Below are 14,964 nucleotides of genomic sequence, written 5' to 3'. Positions count from 1 at the left end.
CTAGCAGTTAGAAAGCGCGTCAAAGTGCAAGTAGATAAATAGGTACCACTCCAACAGGAAGGTAAACAGCGTTTCCGTGCGCTGCTCTGGTTTGCCAGAAGCGGCTTAGTCCTGCTGGCCACATGACCCGGAAGCTGTATGCTGGCTCCCTCAGCCAATAAAGCAAGATGAGCGCTGCAACCCCAGAGTCAGCCACGACTGGACCTAATGGTCAAGGGTCGCTTTACCTTTAAGCCACTGAAGGTAATGGGGCCCCTTATATGTCCAGCTGTCCTTTGCCAGCAACAAATTGCCACTGTTGAATATATGCTACATGGTAATTTATGGAGCTAATAGGTATCTCAAGCCATTTGCACATGTTGCCGTGCAACCAGTCCATGCAGAATGTAGGCACCCTATATATAAAGATAAAGGGACCCCTGACCGTTAGGTCCAGCCGTGGCCGACTCTGGGGTTGCGGCGCTCATCTCGCTTTATTGGCCAAGGGAGCCGGCGTACAGCTTCTGGGTCATGTGGCCAGCACGACTAAACCGCTTCTGGCGAACCAGAGCAGCGCACGGAAACGCCGTTTACCTTCCCGCCGGAGCGGTACCTATTTATCTACTTGCACTTTGACGTGCTTTTGAACTGCTAGGTTGGCAGGAGCAGGGACCGAGCAATGGGAGCTCACCCCGTCATTGCGGGGATTCGAACTGCTGACCTTCTGATCGGCAAGTCCTAGGCTCTGTGGTTTAACCCACAGCGCCCCCCGCGTCCCCCCAGCACTCCTAGGAAACTACAATTCCCAGAACTCACTGGGTGGAACCGCGACCGGTTAAAAGGCCATAACGCTGTGTTAAGTGGGAGCTATACCAGGCTTGCAAACCAATTGTAAAACTTCTTTGTAATTTAGCCCTGGAAGGAGCTTTCAAGCAGCTGAAACAAAAGAGCTCTTGCAAAACCAACTTTTCTGGTTGTGTAATTTGAGGATCTTCATGGGGGGCGGGGACAAATCAAGTTGGAGCTTTCCATTTGTTTGAGTGCTTTTTTTGATCCCAAGGACAGCTCACACTTGTAGGTAGAACATCAAACCGAAATGTCTCACCCCAATAAAGCGAAGCCGTGGAAACGGCAATTTTAAGAACATTTCATGCCCCAGAGTTAACGCTGCTTGCACAAAACCAACTTAATATGGAACGTTTTTAAAAGCAGAGGTATATAAGCCATTAAATTATAAGAAAGAAACCGTAAACCAGCTCAGATCCCCAGCTAGATTGAATCATCGCGAAAGCCAAAGAGGTAAGGGCTGAGCCTATACAGCAGCGGTCCCCAACCTGTGGCCCATGGGCCGGAAGCAGCCCACAGAGGCCATTTAACCGGCCCACAAGCTGCCCCCGAACCGAGCCGCCTGCTTGGCAAGTCCCCACGCACTGCGCTAAACCGGCGCAGCGCGGCGCAGGCGGGGACTCTCTTCCACGGCTCCGGAAATTGCTTCTGCACATGCCCAGATGCCGGAAATTGCTTCTGCACTGGTTAATTAATTAATGCACTGGTTCCCACAGGGGAGACATAACCCTGGCTCATACTCACAGACAATGTACTAGTTCCTCCTGGGGAGACATAACCCTGGCTCATACTAACAGACATTGCACTGGTTCCCATCAGAGAGACATAAACCTGGCTCATACTAACAGACATTGCACTGGTTCCTGCCAGGGGGACATAACCCTGGCTCATACTCACGGACAATGCACTGGGAGACATAACCCTGGCTCATACTTATGGACAATGCACTGGATCCCACCAGGGAGACATAACCCTGGCTCATACTCACAGACAATGCACTGGGAGACATAACCCTGGCTCATACTCATGGACAATGCACTGGTTCCCACCGGGGAGACATAACCCTGGCTCATACTCACGGACAATGCACTGGTTCCCACCGGGGAGACATAACCCTGGCTCATACTCACGGACAACGCACTGGGAGACATAACCCTGGCTCATACTCATGGACAATGCACTGGTTCCCACCGGGGAGACATAACCCTGGCTCATACTCACGGACAATGCACTGGGAGACATAACCCTGGCTCATACTCATGGACAATGCACTGGGAGACATAACCCTGGCTCATACTCATGGACAATGCACTGGTTCCCACCGGGGAGACATAACCCTGGCTCATACTCATGGACAATGCACTGGGAGACATAACCCTGGCTCATACTCACGGACAATGCACTGGTTCCCACCAGGGAGGGTCTTCCATCCTGGGCAGCAGTACGAGTGGAACCGGGATCCGCAGACGTTGGGCCTGAAAGTCAATGAGAGAGTCACAAGCTGAACGTTTGCTCCCTGCTTGCAGCGGCCAGTAAACCTGTAGGTGGGGCAGATGGCGGCGTTTGCCTGGATGCTACCTGTCTCTGGGGTTGTTCGGAGCAACTGCAAAACACCTGAGACTTCCTGACGCTGAGTGAGACCATCGTCCACCTTAGCATCACTTACACTGATCGGCAAGAGCTCTTTGGAGTCTCAAGGCAGAGTGTGGGATTTCCCAAACTTGCAGCCAAGACTGATCTGACTGGCAGCAGTTTCCTGGGGTTTCAGGCAAAGGCGATTTCCGACTCTGACCTGGAGACCCTAGGACCTGTTGCATGCCATTGAACCCATTGCCAGGGATTGGTCAACTGTGATTCCTGCATTGCAGCGGGTTGGACTGGATGACCGTGGGGTCCCTTCCGTTCTATGAGCAACAGAAGAACTTAAAGATTATAGCAGCGTTGTTGAGACACCAGAGAGAGAAGACAGGGTTCAGCAGAGGGAGAGAAATAAAAACAGAATGGAAAAGGGGGTGGGAAGTCAACAAAAATAATGGTTTTACTATGTATTGAAACGTATGTGTTAATTTATTTATTTTTGAAAAGTAAAAAGATGATAAGGAATAAGTGTGAATTTCGGGAAGACATAAAACCGTAGAATTGTAGAGTCGGAAGGGAACCCAGGGGTCATCTAGTCCAACCCCCTGCAATGCAGGAAAGCTCAACTCAAGCACCCAAGACAAATGGCCATCTAACCTCTGCTTTGCAACCGCCAAGGCAGTCCGCCACATCCCAAGGGAGACTGTTCCACTGTCGAACGGCTCTCACTGTCCAAAAGTTCTTCCTGATGTTGGGTTTCTTGTCACTTGAAGCCATGGGTTCGAGTCCTGCCCTTCCAGAGCAGGAGAAAACCAGCTTGCTCCATCCTCCATGTGAGAGCCCTTTAGATATTTGAAGATGGCTCTCATATCTCCTCTTTTCCAGGCTAAACATACCCATCTCCTTCCATCGTTCCTGCGCTTCAGTTCCCGTATTGTTTTGGGACATAGCTGTCAACGCTTCCTTTTTTTGAAGGGAAATTCCCTTATTCCGAATAGGATTCCTCGCAAGAAAAAGGAAAAGTTGACAGCTGAAAGTTGGACCATAAAGAAGGCTGATCGCCGAAGAATTGATGCTTTTGAATTATGGTGCTGGAGGAGACTCTTGAGAGTCCCATGTACTGCAAGAAGATCAAACCTCTCCATTCCTAGGGAAATCAGCCCCGAGTGCTCACTGGAAGGACAGATCCTGAAGCTGAGGCTCCAAGACTTTGGCCACCTCATGAGAAGAGAAGACACCCTGGAAAAGACCCTGATGCTGGGAAAGATGGAGGGCACAAGGAGAAGGGGATGACAGAGGACGAGATGGTGGGACAGTGTTCTCGAAGCTACCAGCATGAGTTTGACCAAACTGCGGGAGGCAGTGGAAGACAGAATTGCCTGGTGTGCTCTGGTCCAGGGGATCACCAAGAGTCGGACACGACTAAACGAGTAAACAACAATGTTTTGGGAAGAGTAAACCAGGCCTTCGAATGCAATTGGAATCAAATTCCTCCTGCACCCCTAGCTGTGATCGGCCGACTTAGCTCGCAATGCTTTGCAGACTCCCCTGACAGCAAGGCTCCCTGCATTTACCTGGGAGTAAACTGCCTCGAACTCCACGGGGATTAACCTCCGAGCCAAGAAAAGGCCTGGGAACGAGTGGTTGCACAGCAACACGACCCTGAAAATGCTCGCCGGGAAGCGAGCAGCGCCAGTTCCAGCGAGGCTTCGTCCCAAGATGTGTGTGGGCTGGACCTCAGCCTCAGACATACCTTTGCTTGGAGTTCTTGTATCAATACATCTGCTATATGTTTACATTATGGGCTGGAGGTGGGGGTTAGGAAGAGGGGGGTTCTCGCTCACAAACACGCACATCCAAGAATGACAGAACATGCTTATAGTAAAGGATGCGGGTGGCGCTGCGATCTAAACCACTGAGCCTCTTGGGCTTGCCGATTGGAAGGTCGGCGGTTCGAATCCCCGCGACGGGGTGAGCTCCCGCTGCTTGGTCCCTGCTCCTGCCCACCTAGCAGTTCGAAAGCACGCTGGTGCAAGTAGATAAATAGGTACCACTGCCACAGGAAGGTAAACAGCGTTTCCATGCGCTCTGGTTTCCATCAGGGTGTCCCGTTGAGCCTGAAACAGTTTAGTCCTGCTGGCCACATGACCCAGAAAGCTGTCTGTGGACAAACGCCGGCTCCCTCGGCCTGAAAGCGAGATGAGCGCCGCAACCCCATAGTTGCCATGGACTGGACTTAACCGTCCAGGGGGTCCTTTACTTTTAAAAGGTAAAGGGCAAAGGGACTCCTGACCATTAGCTCCAGTCGTGACCGACTCTAGGGTTGCGGCGCTCATCTCGCTTTATTGGCCGAGGGAGCCGGCGTACAGCTTCCGGGTCATGTGGCCAGCAGGACTAAGCCACTTCTAGTGAACCAGAGCAGCACACAGAAACGCCGTTTACCTTCCCGCCGGAGTGGTACCTATTTATCTACTTGCACTTTGACGTGCTTTCGAACTGCTAGGTTGGCAGGAGCTGGGACCGAACAATGGGAGCTCACCCCGCCATTGCGGGGATTCAAACCGCCGACCTTCTGATCGGCAAGTCCTAGGCTCTGTGGTTTAACCCACAGCACCACCCGCATCCCATATATTTCATTTAAACAACCTTAAATCAATGACTTCCCTTCTTCTCTTTCCGTACTTCCTTTTGCATACCATCCATCCCTGCATATTTTAAACAAACTAAACCATTCCATGTTCCATTGTTACATCCATCAAAACTTATCTGCACTGTTGAATTTATCTTAATCCTACCAGCGTTTTGAAATGTGCACCATTTTCACCCATATAATCAGTAAACATTTTCCAGTCTGTTTTTAAACATACGTCCTTCTCGTTCTCTTGTTCCATATATTAAATCTGCAAGCTGCACGTATTCCATTAGTTCAAGTTCTTTGGTTGCGACCTCTTTGGTTTTCCATTTTGGGGGCTAGCAAATCACGAGTGTCAAAAAAGACTATTTATTTCTGCTACTGCTGCGACCTGTGTTTTGATGAATTCTCCCTCCTTGTAGGTTTTTAAGCAGAGGTTTACAAGCCATCTGTCATGGATGTTTTAGCTGAGATTACGTCATTGCAGCGGGTTGGACTAGATGACTGCTGGTGTCCCTTCCAACTCTACAATTCTACACTTTTACATAAATCACATAACTCGTATTCATTTGATAAACGTCAAAGCAATGGCTTTGCATCCAACGTTAGTCCTTCTCAGAGCAGGCCCACAGAAATTAAAGAATATTACTAGGAGTATTTATTGTATTTGTATTCTAGCTGTTTCCTCATTCAATTCCCACAATAACCCTGAGAGGCAGTGACTAGCCCTCAGAGTTACCAGCGAGCTTCATGGCTGAGCAGGAATTTGAACTCGTCTCCCATTGCCTTAGTCATGGAATCATAGAGTTGGAAGGGGCCCTGAGAATCAATGCAGGAATCTTTGACCTATGACCCTGAGATTAAGAATTTCGTCCATGAAACAACTGAGCCATCCCATGCCAACATTTTCCCCTAAACACGACATTTCACTGGTTCTGAATTCAGTCAGGTTTTCCTGTTTGCATTAGCTGCCCAATAGATCACACAAACTTTCGTGGTGCAACACCTATGGTTCTGGTGTGCTGGAGACCACGGATGCAAAAACTCACCTCTTTGTTGACAGATAAGAGAACTGGGCAAAAACAAACAAGATGAATTTTAACAGGGAGAAATGTAAAGTATTGCACTTGGGCAAAAAAAATGAGAGGCACAAATACAAGATGGGTGACACCTGGCTTGAGAGCAGTACATGTGAAAAGGATCTAGGAGTCTTGGTTGACCACAAACTTGACATGAGGCAACAGTGTGACGCGGCAGCTAAAAAAGCCAATGCAATTCTGGGCTGCATCAATAGGAGTATAGCATCTAGATCAAGGGAAGTAATAGTGCCACTGTATTCTGCTCTGGTCAGACCTCACCTGGAGTACTGTGTCCAGTTCTGGGCACCACAGTTCAAGAAGGACACTGACAAACTGGAACGTGTCCAGAGGAGGGCAACCAAAATGGTCAAAGGCCTGGAAACGATGCCTTATGAGGAACGGCTAAGGGAGCTGGGCATGTTTAGCCTGGAGAAGAGGAGGTTAAGGGGTGATATGATAGCCATGTTCAAATATATAAAGGGATGTCACATAGAGGAGGGAGAAAGGTTGTTTTTTGCTGCTCCAGAGAAGCGGACACGGAGCAATGGATCCAAACTACAAGAAAGAAGATTCCACCTAAACATTAGGAAGAACTTCCTGACAGTAAGAGCTGTTTGACAGTGGAATTTGCTGCCAAGGAGTGTGGTGGAGTCTCCTTCTTTGGAGGTCTTTAAGCAGAGGCTTGACAACCATATGTCAGGAGTGCTCTGATGGTGTTTCCTGCTTGGCAGGGGGTTGGACTCGATGGCCCTTGTGGTCTCTTCCAACTCTATAATTCTATGATTCTATGTATTTCTGCAATTTGGTGATGGCCAATAGTTTCTCCGCTGACAACATGTGACGGGCAGACTGATGTTTTCAACAGCTAAATTGTTCTGAGATACAGTGGTACCTTGGTTCTCAAACGCCTTGGTTCTCAAACGCCGAAAACCCAGAAGAAAGTGTTCCGGTTTTTGAACGTTTTTCAGAAGCCGAACATTCTATGTGGCTGTCGGCTATTGTTTCTGGGGCGCTTGCACCAATCAGAAGCTGTGCCTCGGTTTCCAAACATTTTGGAAGTCAAATGGAATGGATTAAGTTTGGCGCTTTTGTTTTTGCTATTTATTTTGCATTCTCTGTTTTTGAGGCTTCTTCGGTTCATTTGTTTTTGTGACCGTGTGGAACCCAGTTCAGCTACTGAATGATTGATTGATTGATTGACTGATCGATCGATCGATCGATCGATCATGTGACTGCGGAAACGGATAAATGCCCCCCATCCAAACAGTGACTCTCATCAGTGCAGGTAAGAATTTTTTTTTTAAAATTTTTATCATCTATGATACGGTCTTATTTATTTTATAGTACAGTACATTGATTATTTCCTGCCAACCTAGCAGTTCGAAAGCACGTCAAAAGTGCAAGTAGATAAATAGGTACCGCTCTGGCGGGAAGGTAAACGGCGTTTCCGTGTGCTGCTCTGGTTCGCCAGAAGCGGCTTAGTCCTGCTGGCCACATACCCGGAAGCTGTACTCCGGCTCCCTCGGCCAGTAAAGCGAGATGAGCGCCGCAACCCCAGAGTCGGCCACGACTGGACCTAATGGTCAGGGGTCCCTTTATCTTTACCTTACATTGATTATTGCTTTCCTTTTATGGATCAATGGTCTTGTCAGATAGTAAAATTCATGTTAAACTGTTGTTTTGGGGCTTGTTTTTAAAAATCTGGAACAGATTAATCCGTTTCGCATTGCTTTCTATCGGAAAGCGCACCTTGGCTTTGGAACGATTTGGTTATGGAACGGACTTCCGGAACGGATTAAGTTTGAGAACCGAGGTCCCACTGTGTTTTGCAGGGAGCAATCTGTGAATGCGACAGAATGCAGGGGGAACAAGACACCCAGGCAGGAAATGGTCAGCGAACCAATTTAAGCGCATTTGGGGGAAGAAGAGAGCAGATCACACGACGCCTCGCCAGCTGCAGCACCAAATGGAAGGAAAAACAGCCACCTTTGTTGCAAAGGATGAGCTACCCACGACCCTGTCTGTCAAGTTTATTAATGGATTCCGATGCCTCTATCTAACAGCTAGTTTTCCTTTAATGCTTTTAACACACTCTGCCCAGCTTTCTCGGCCAAGGGGCAATTTTATGATTCCACGAATGCTTAAAATAATAATAATAATAATAATAATAATAATAATAATAATAATAATAAATTTATACCCCACCCATCTGGCTGGGTTTCCCCAGCCACTCTGGGCGGCTTCCAACAAAATATTAAAATACAGTAATGCATCAAACATTAAAAGCTTCCCTAAACAGGGCTGCCTTCAGATGTCTTCTAAAAGTCTGGTAGTTGTTGTTCTCTTTGACATCTGGTGGGAGGGCATTCCACAGGGAGGGCGCCACTACCGAGAAGGCCCTCTGCCTGGTTCCCTGTAACTTGGCTTCTCGCAGGGAGGGAACTGCCACAAGGCCCTCGGATCTGGACCTCAGTGTCCAGGTAGAATGATGGGGGTGGAGATGCTCCTTCAGGTCTACTGGACCGAGGCCATTTAGGGCTTTAAAGGTCAGCACCAACTTTGAATTGTGCTCGGAAATTTACTGGGAGCCAATGGAGGTCTTTCAAGACTGGTGTTATGTGGTCTTGGCGGCCGCTCCAAGTCCCCAGTCTAGCTGCTGCGTTCTGGATTAGTTGTAGTTTCCGGGTCACCTTCAACGGTAGCCCCACATAAAGCGCATTGTACTAGTCCAAGCAGGAGATAACCAGAGCATGCACCACTCTGGCGAGGCAGTCCGCAGGCAGGTAGGGTCTCATCCTGTGTACCAGATGGAGATGGTAGACAGCCGCCCTGGACACAGAATTGACCTGTGCCTCCATGGACTGCTGTGAGTCCAAAATGACTTCCAGGCTGCGCACCTGGTCCTTCAGGGGCACAGTTACCCCATTCAGGACCAGGGAATCCTCCACACCCACCCACCTTCTGTCCCCCAAAAACAGTACTTCTGTCTTGTCAGGATTCAACCTCAATCTGTTAGCTGCCATCCATCCATAAAACATATTCAGTCATGATGCACTGGGCAAGAGATTTGGAATATAATATTCGGATGGCAGACTGGGAAACACACCGAGCGCCCACAAATTTGGGTGCCACAGCCATCAGTCGTGGCGGAACCAGGTTGACGCTCCTGTCCACAGCGCCATGCGCGATCTACAAAACCTACTTGTTTCTTTGAAGGCCGTGACGTAATGATTTCTGTTCCCCACTGAAATTTGAAGCTGCCCTCCTATATCCCGGTCGCGAGTGGCGTGAAAAAGTGCATTTGTCCGCTTTAAACAAGGGTCAGCAAACTTTTTCAGCAGGGGGCCGGTCCACTGTCCCTCAGACCTTGTGCAGGGGCCAGACTATACAGTCATACCTCGGGTTACAGCTGCTTCAGGTTGCGTTTTTTTGGGTTGCGGAACGCCAAAACCCAGAAGTACTGGAACAGGTTACTTCTGGGTCTCGGCGCTCGCGCGTGTGCAGAAGCACTAAATCGCACTTCGCACATGCACAGAAGCGCTGAATCGCAACCCGCGCATGCGCAGACATGGTTTGTGGACACTGCGGGTTGCAAACGTGCATCATGTTCGCAACCTGAGCATCCACTGTATTTTGAAAAATAATAATAATGAACGAATTCCTATGCCCCACAAATAACCCAGAGATGCATTTTAAATCTAAGCATACCGTATTTTTCACTCTATAGGACGCACCTTGTTTTAGAGGGGGAGAACAAGAAAAAAAATTCCCCCCTCTCTGCTCAGCGCCCCTTCAGCGAAGCGGCAGGAGAAACGGAGCCCCTTCCATTTCTCCTCCCGCTTGGCTGAAAGGACGCTGCGCAGCTCTCCCTTTCTGCTGAAGCCAGGAGAGTCTTGGTCTCCCGGCTTCAGCAAAAGGAACCCGAAGCCTTCGGAGCACAGCGGCTATCCCTGAAGCCTTCGCAGCGCAGCGCCAGTTCCCGCTGCGCTCCGGAGGCTTCAGGTTCCTTTCGCTGAAGCCAGGAGAGTCTTGCTCTCCCGCTGCTCTCCAAAGGCTTCAGGCGGCTATCCCTGAAGCCTGGAGAGCGAGAGGGGTCGGTGCGCACTGACGCCTCTCACTCTCCAGGCTTCAGCGAAAGCAACGTGAAGCCTCCGGAGCGCGGAGGAAGCGCTCCCTCTGCGCTTCGGAGGCTTCGCGTTGCTATCGCTGAAGCCAAGGAGCCTGCATTCGCTCCATAGGACGCACACACATTTCCCCTTAATTTATGGAGGGGGGGAAGTGCGTCCTATAGAGCGAAAAATACGGTACGTTCTACTCATGTGAAAACACCAGGCACGCCCCACAAATAACCCAGAGATGCATTTAAAATCAAAGGACACATTCTACTCATGGAAAAACATGCTGGTTCCCAGGCCGTCCATGGGCCGGATTTAGAAGGCGATGGGGTCGGATCCGGCCCCCGGGCCTTAGCTTGCCTACCCATGGCTTACCCTCTCAAAGTGTCGTGGCCTCTTCGCCTCACTCGGCTGGGGGGCTGCTTGCTCTCGTAGCTGCTTGCAAATCTGTCGGGCTGGAGGTCTCCGTCATGCTGTCCGCTGGCGAACTCTTGGTAGAAGGCGAGGGACGTGCACCCCAGGAGGAAGCGGGTCACCCACAGGGGTCCCATAATGGGTGCAAGGAATCAGGCCACCAACACCTTGGGTCCAGCGGGAGGGTCTCTGCAGCTAAACAGCAGAAAATCGGAGCTTCCTTTTCTGAGCTGGAAGGGGAAAGAAATCAGATAAGGTCCCAAACTTCTCGAGGGCTTCATGGTCCATGATTTCTTTATACAGTGGTACCTCGGGTTACATACACTTCAGGTCACATACACTTCAGGTTACAGACTCCACTAACCCAGAAATAGTACCTCAGGTTAAGAACTTTGCTTCAGGATGAGAACAGAAATCGTGCTCCGGCGGCGTGGCAGCAGCAGGAGGCCCCATTAGCTAAAGTGGTGCTTCAGGTTAAGAACAGTTTCAGGTTGAGAACAGACCTCTGGAACGAATTAAGTACTTAACCCGAGGTAACACTGTATGTGTGGTCTCTTTGCAGTTGGACAGCTCTTACAAAATCATAACCACATTTGGCTTGATGGTTCCAAAAATTGAGTTCTGTTCCGAGGAGACCCACTCAAATTACTGGACCTAAAGCAGTAGTATATATATATTTAGTGGGATGCGGGTGGCGCTGTGGGTTAAACCACAGAGCCTAGGACTTGCCGATCAGAAGGTCAGTGGTCCGAATCCCCGCAACGATGGGCTGAGCTCCCGTTGCTCAGTCCCTGCTCCTGCCCACCTAGCAGTTCGAAAGCACATCAAAGTGCAAGTAGATAAATAGGTACCACTCCGGCAGGAAGGTAAACGGCGTTTCCGTGCGCTGCTCTGGTTCTCCAGAAGCAGCTTAGTCCTGCTGGCCACATGACCCGGAAGCTGTACACCGGCTCCCTCGGCCAATAAAGCGAGATGAGCGCCGCAACCTTAGAGTCGTTCACAACTGGACCTAATGGTCAGGGGTCCCTTTACCTTTATATATATTTATTATTTTTTTAACAGATTAATTCCAACAATCATTTAACATAACTTCTTATCTTATTCAATATTTTAGACATCCGTCAACAACCTCTGAAGATTTTCCGTTCTTTATCGCTTGTTCTGCATTTCTTAATTTCTCTATTACTTTCAATTGTCCTTAACTAGTAATTCTTTTCAAAGTCTTCCTTGCAATATCTCACAAAGTCCTCCTTACAGAACTTCTTGCAGTCCTCGCCCTATATCGTTACTTAATGTGGATTACAAAATTTTTGCAGACATTTTGGCCAAGAGATTGAAAAAAGTATTGATGGAAGAGATTCATAAAGAGCAAGTGGGCTTTCTCCCGGGAAGACACTTGTCTGATAATTTGAGGAATATAATTGATATTTTGGAAAAATTAGAAGTGAATATAAATACTAAAGCAGTTCTGATATTTGTGGACGCGGAGAAAGCCTTCGACAATATCTCTTGGAGTTTTATGAAGAAGAACCTACAGGGGATGGGGGTAGGCCAAGGTTTTGAAAATGGTATAGGTGCAATATACTCTGAACAAAAGGCTAAATTAATTGTAAATAATGTGGTGACGGAAGAAATTAAGATAGAAAAAGGGACACGACAGGGGTGCCCAATCTCCCCACTGCTTTTTATATCGGTCCTGGAGGTTCTGCTGAATATGATTAGAAGGGACCGGTTGGTAAAAGGTATACAGGTCGGAGCCAAACAGTACAAACTGAGAGCATTCGCAGATGACTTAGTATTGACGTTACAGGAGCCAGAATCTAGTACTAAAAGGGTTTTAGAACTAATTCAAGAATTTGGTCAAGTGGCAGGATTTAAACTGAACAAGTTAAAAACTAAGGTTTAGAGAAAAATTTAACACCGATTGAAAGAGAGAGGTTTCAGAATGAGACAGGTTTTACTGTGGTTAAGAAAGTGAAATACCTGGGGATTAATATGACAGCCAAAAATGGGAACTTATTTAAAGATAATTATGAAAAATGTTGGACGGAAGTGAAAAAAGATTTTGAAATTTGGTCAAATTTGAAGCTTTCACTGTTGGGTCGTATTGCTGTGATAAAAATGAATGTATTGCCTAGAATGCTGTTTTTGTTTCAAACATTGCAAATTGTGGACAAGATGGATTGTTTCAAGAAGTGGCAGAGAGATATTTCTAGATTTGTCTGGCAGGGCAAGAAGCCCAGAATAAAATTTAAGATATTAACTGATGCAAAGGAAAGGGGTGGATTTGCCCTGCCAGACTTTAAACTTTACTATGAATCAGCAGCTTTTTGCTGGTTGAAAGAATGGCTGCTTCTTGAAAACACAGACATCTTGGACTTAGAAGGTTTTAACAATGTATTTGGATGGCATGCATATCTGTGGTATGACAAGGTTAAAGCGCATAAAGCATTTAAAAACCATATTGTCAGGAAAGCATTGTTTAATGTTTGGATAAGATACAAGGATTTATTGGAAAATAAAACCCCAAGGTGGCTGTCACCGATGGAAGCGAAAGCTCTGAAAAGGCTCAATATGGAGGCCAATTGGCCGAAATATTGGGAAATTTTGGAACAAGATGGAGATAGACTGAAACTGCAGAGTTTTGAGAAACTAAAAAATAAAGTGCGAGATTGGCTTCATTATTATCAGATAATGGAGGCATATAATTTGGACAAGAAAATTGGCTTCCAGGTGGAAAAATCAAAATTAGAAACAGAACTGTTAGAACCCAAAACTAAGATTTTGTCAAAGATGTATAACTTGCTGTTGAAATGGAATACTCAGGATGAAACGGTGAAATCTGCTATGATTAAATGGGCACAAGATGTTGGACATAATATTATGTTTGCTGACTGGGAACAGTTATGGACCACAGGTATGAAGTTTACGGCATGTAATGCCCTAAGAGAGAATATTATGAAAATGACCCCAGTCAAGCTTGCAAAAATCTATCATTTGCCTGATAATAAATGCTGGAAATGTAAAGAAACTGAAGGTACATTCTTTCACCTTTGGTGGACGTGCCCAAAGATTAAGGCTTTCTGGGAAATGATATATAATGAACTGAAAAAGGTATTTAAATATACCTTCTTGAAGAAACCAGAGGCCTTTCTCCTGGGCATCGTCGGCCAATTGGTGCTAAAGAAGGATAGAACTTTTTTTATGTATGCTACAACAGCAGCAAGAATACTTATTGCAAAGTATTGGAAGACACAAGATTTACCCACCTTGGAAGAATGGCAGATGAAGGTGATGGACTATATGGAATTGGCAGAAATGACTGGCAGAATCCGAGACCAGGGAGAAGAGTCGGTGGAAGAAGATTGGAAGAAATTTAAAGACTATCTACAGAAATATTGTAAAATTAATGAATGTTAGAATGATGTTGGATAGAAATTAAGTGGTTTCCAGCTGTAATGCTTTAAGGAATATGAAAAAAGGGTTATTAATAGGTAAAAATTTAACGTTATTATTTTTAAGATCAAAGATTAGGATAAATAGAGAGGGTAAGGATTTGCTGAACCAACAGATGGAAGTGGGATACAAAAAAGGGAGGTATGAGGAGGTCCGGGAAACAAGCTAAAGGAAAATAAGTAATGGAAAATTTGTGTGTTTTTAACTATTTTTATTTTGTATTTTTGTTATTTTTTTCATTTTTACTGTAATATTTTAAGAAAATCTTAATAAATATCTTATAAAAAAAAACCACAGAACTTCTTGCAGTCCTACCAGCGTAATCTGTTTATTACAATTGCTTTTCAAATAATTCAAATGTTTACTCCAGTCCTCTAAGAATCTCTGGTCCTGCAGGTTTTGAATCCTTCCTGTTAATTTATCTAATTCTGTATAGTCCATCATGGTCCATGAAATATACTCAGTACATAACAGTCCATGATTTCAGTCATACTTACTACTAAGCATGTTCACCGCCCCCCAAGTTATGTCTTATTAAATTTTCAAAAATTTCACATATACATTCCAATACATAAAACGTTTTGCTTTTGTTTCGCCGACTTCCCAGCCTGTTACCCATGGTGTTAATTTTATTTCTCCCCCTTTGCTGAATCCTCCCTTCTCTCTCTTACAGCATAAGAATAATACAGTGGTACATTGGTTCTCAAACGCCTTGGTTCCCAAACACCGAAAACCCAGAAGTAAATGTTCCAGTTTTCGAACATTTTTCAGAAGCCGGACGTTCGAGGCAGCTGTCGGCTATTGTTTCCAGGGCACCTGCGCCAATCAGAAGCCGCGCCTTGGTTTCCAAACATTTCAGAAGTCA

At 46.7% G+C, this 14,964-nt stretch overlaps 1 protein-coding gene across 1 annotated transcript in view; it reads right to left on the bottom strand.

The window, feature by feature from the left end:
• The window catches only part of FBN3 (fibrillin 3), a 173,883-nt gene that overhangs the window by 143,468 nt on the left and 15,451 nt on the right, over positions 1-14,964 (bottom strand). Inside the window, 2 exon segments of the mRNA XM_080989333.1 lie at positions 2,218-2,300; positions 10,605-10,873. Of these exon segments, the coding sequence (XP_080845459.1) occupies positions 2,218-2,300; positions 10,605-10,780 (259 nt within the window). The 5' untranslated portion in view covers positions 10,781-10,873.

This window comes from Podarcis pityusensis (genome assembly GCF_964106645.2).
Source record: "Podarcis pityusensis genome assembly, chromosome: 18".
Classification (NCBI taxonomy): Eukaryota; Metazoa; Chordata; class Lepidosauria; order Squamata; family Lacertidae; genus Podarcis; species Podarcis pityusensis.
The sequence above is the reverse complement of the archived record's forward strand: the minus strand, read 5'-3'. Positions and strand labels throughout refer to the sequence as shown.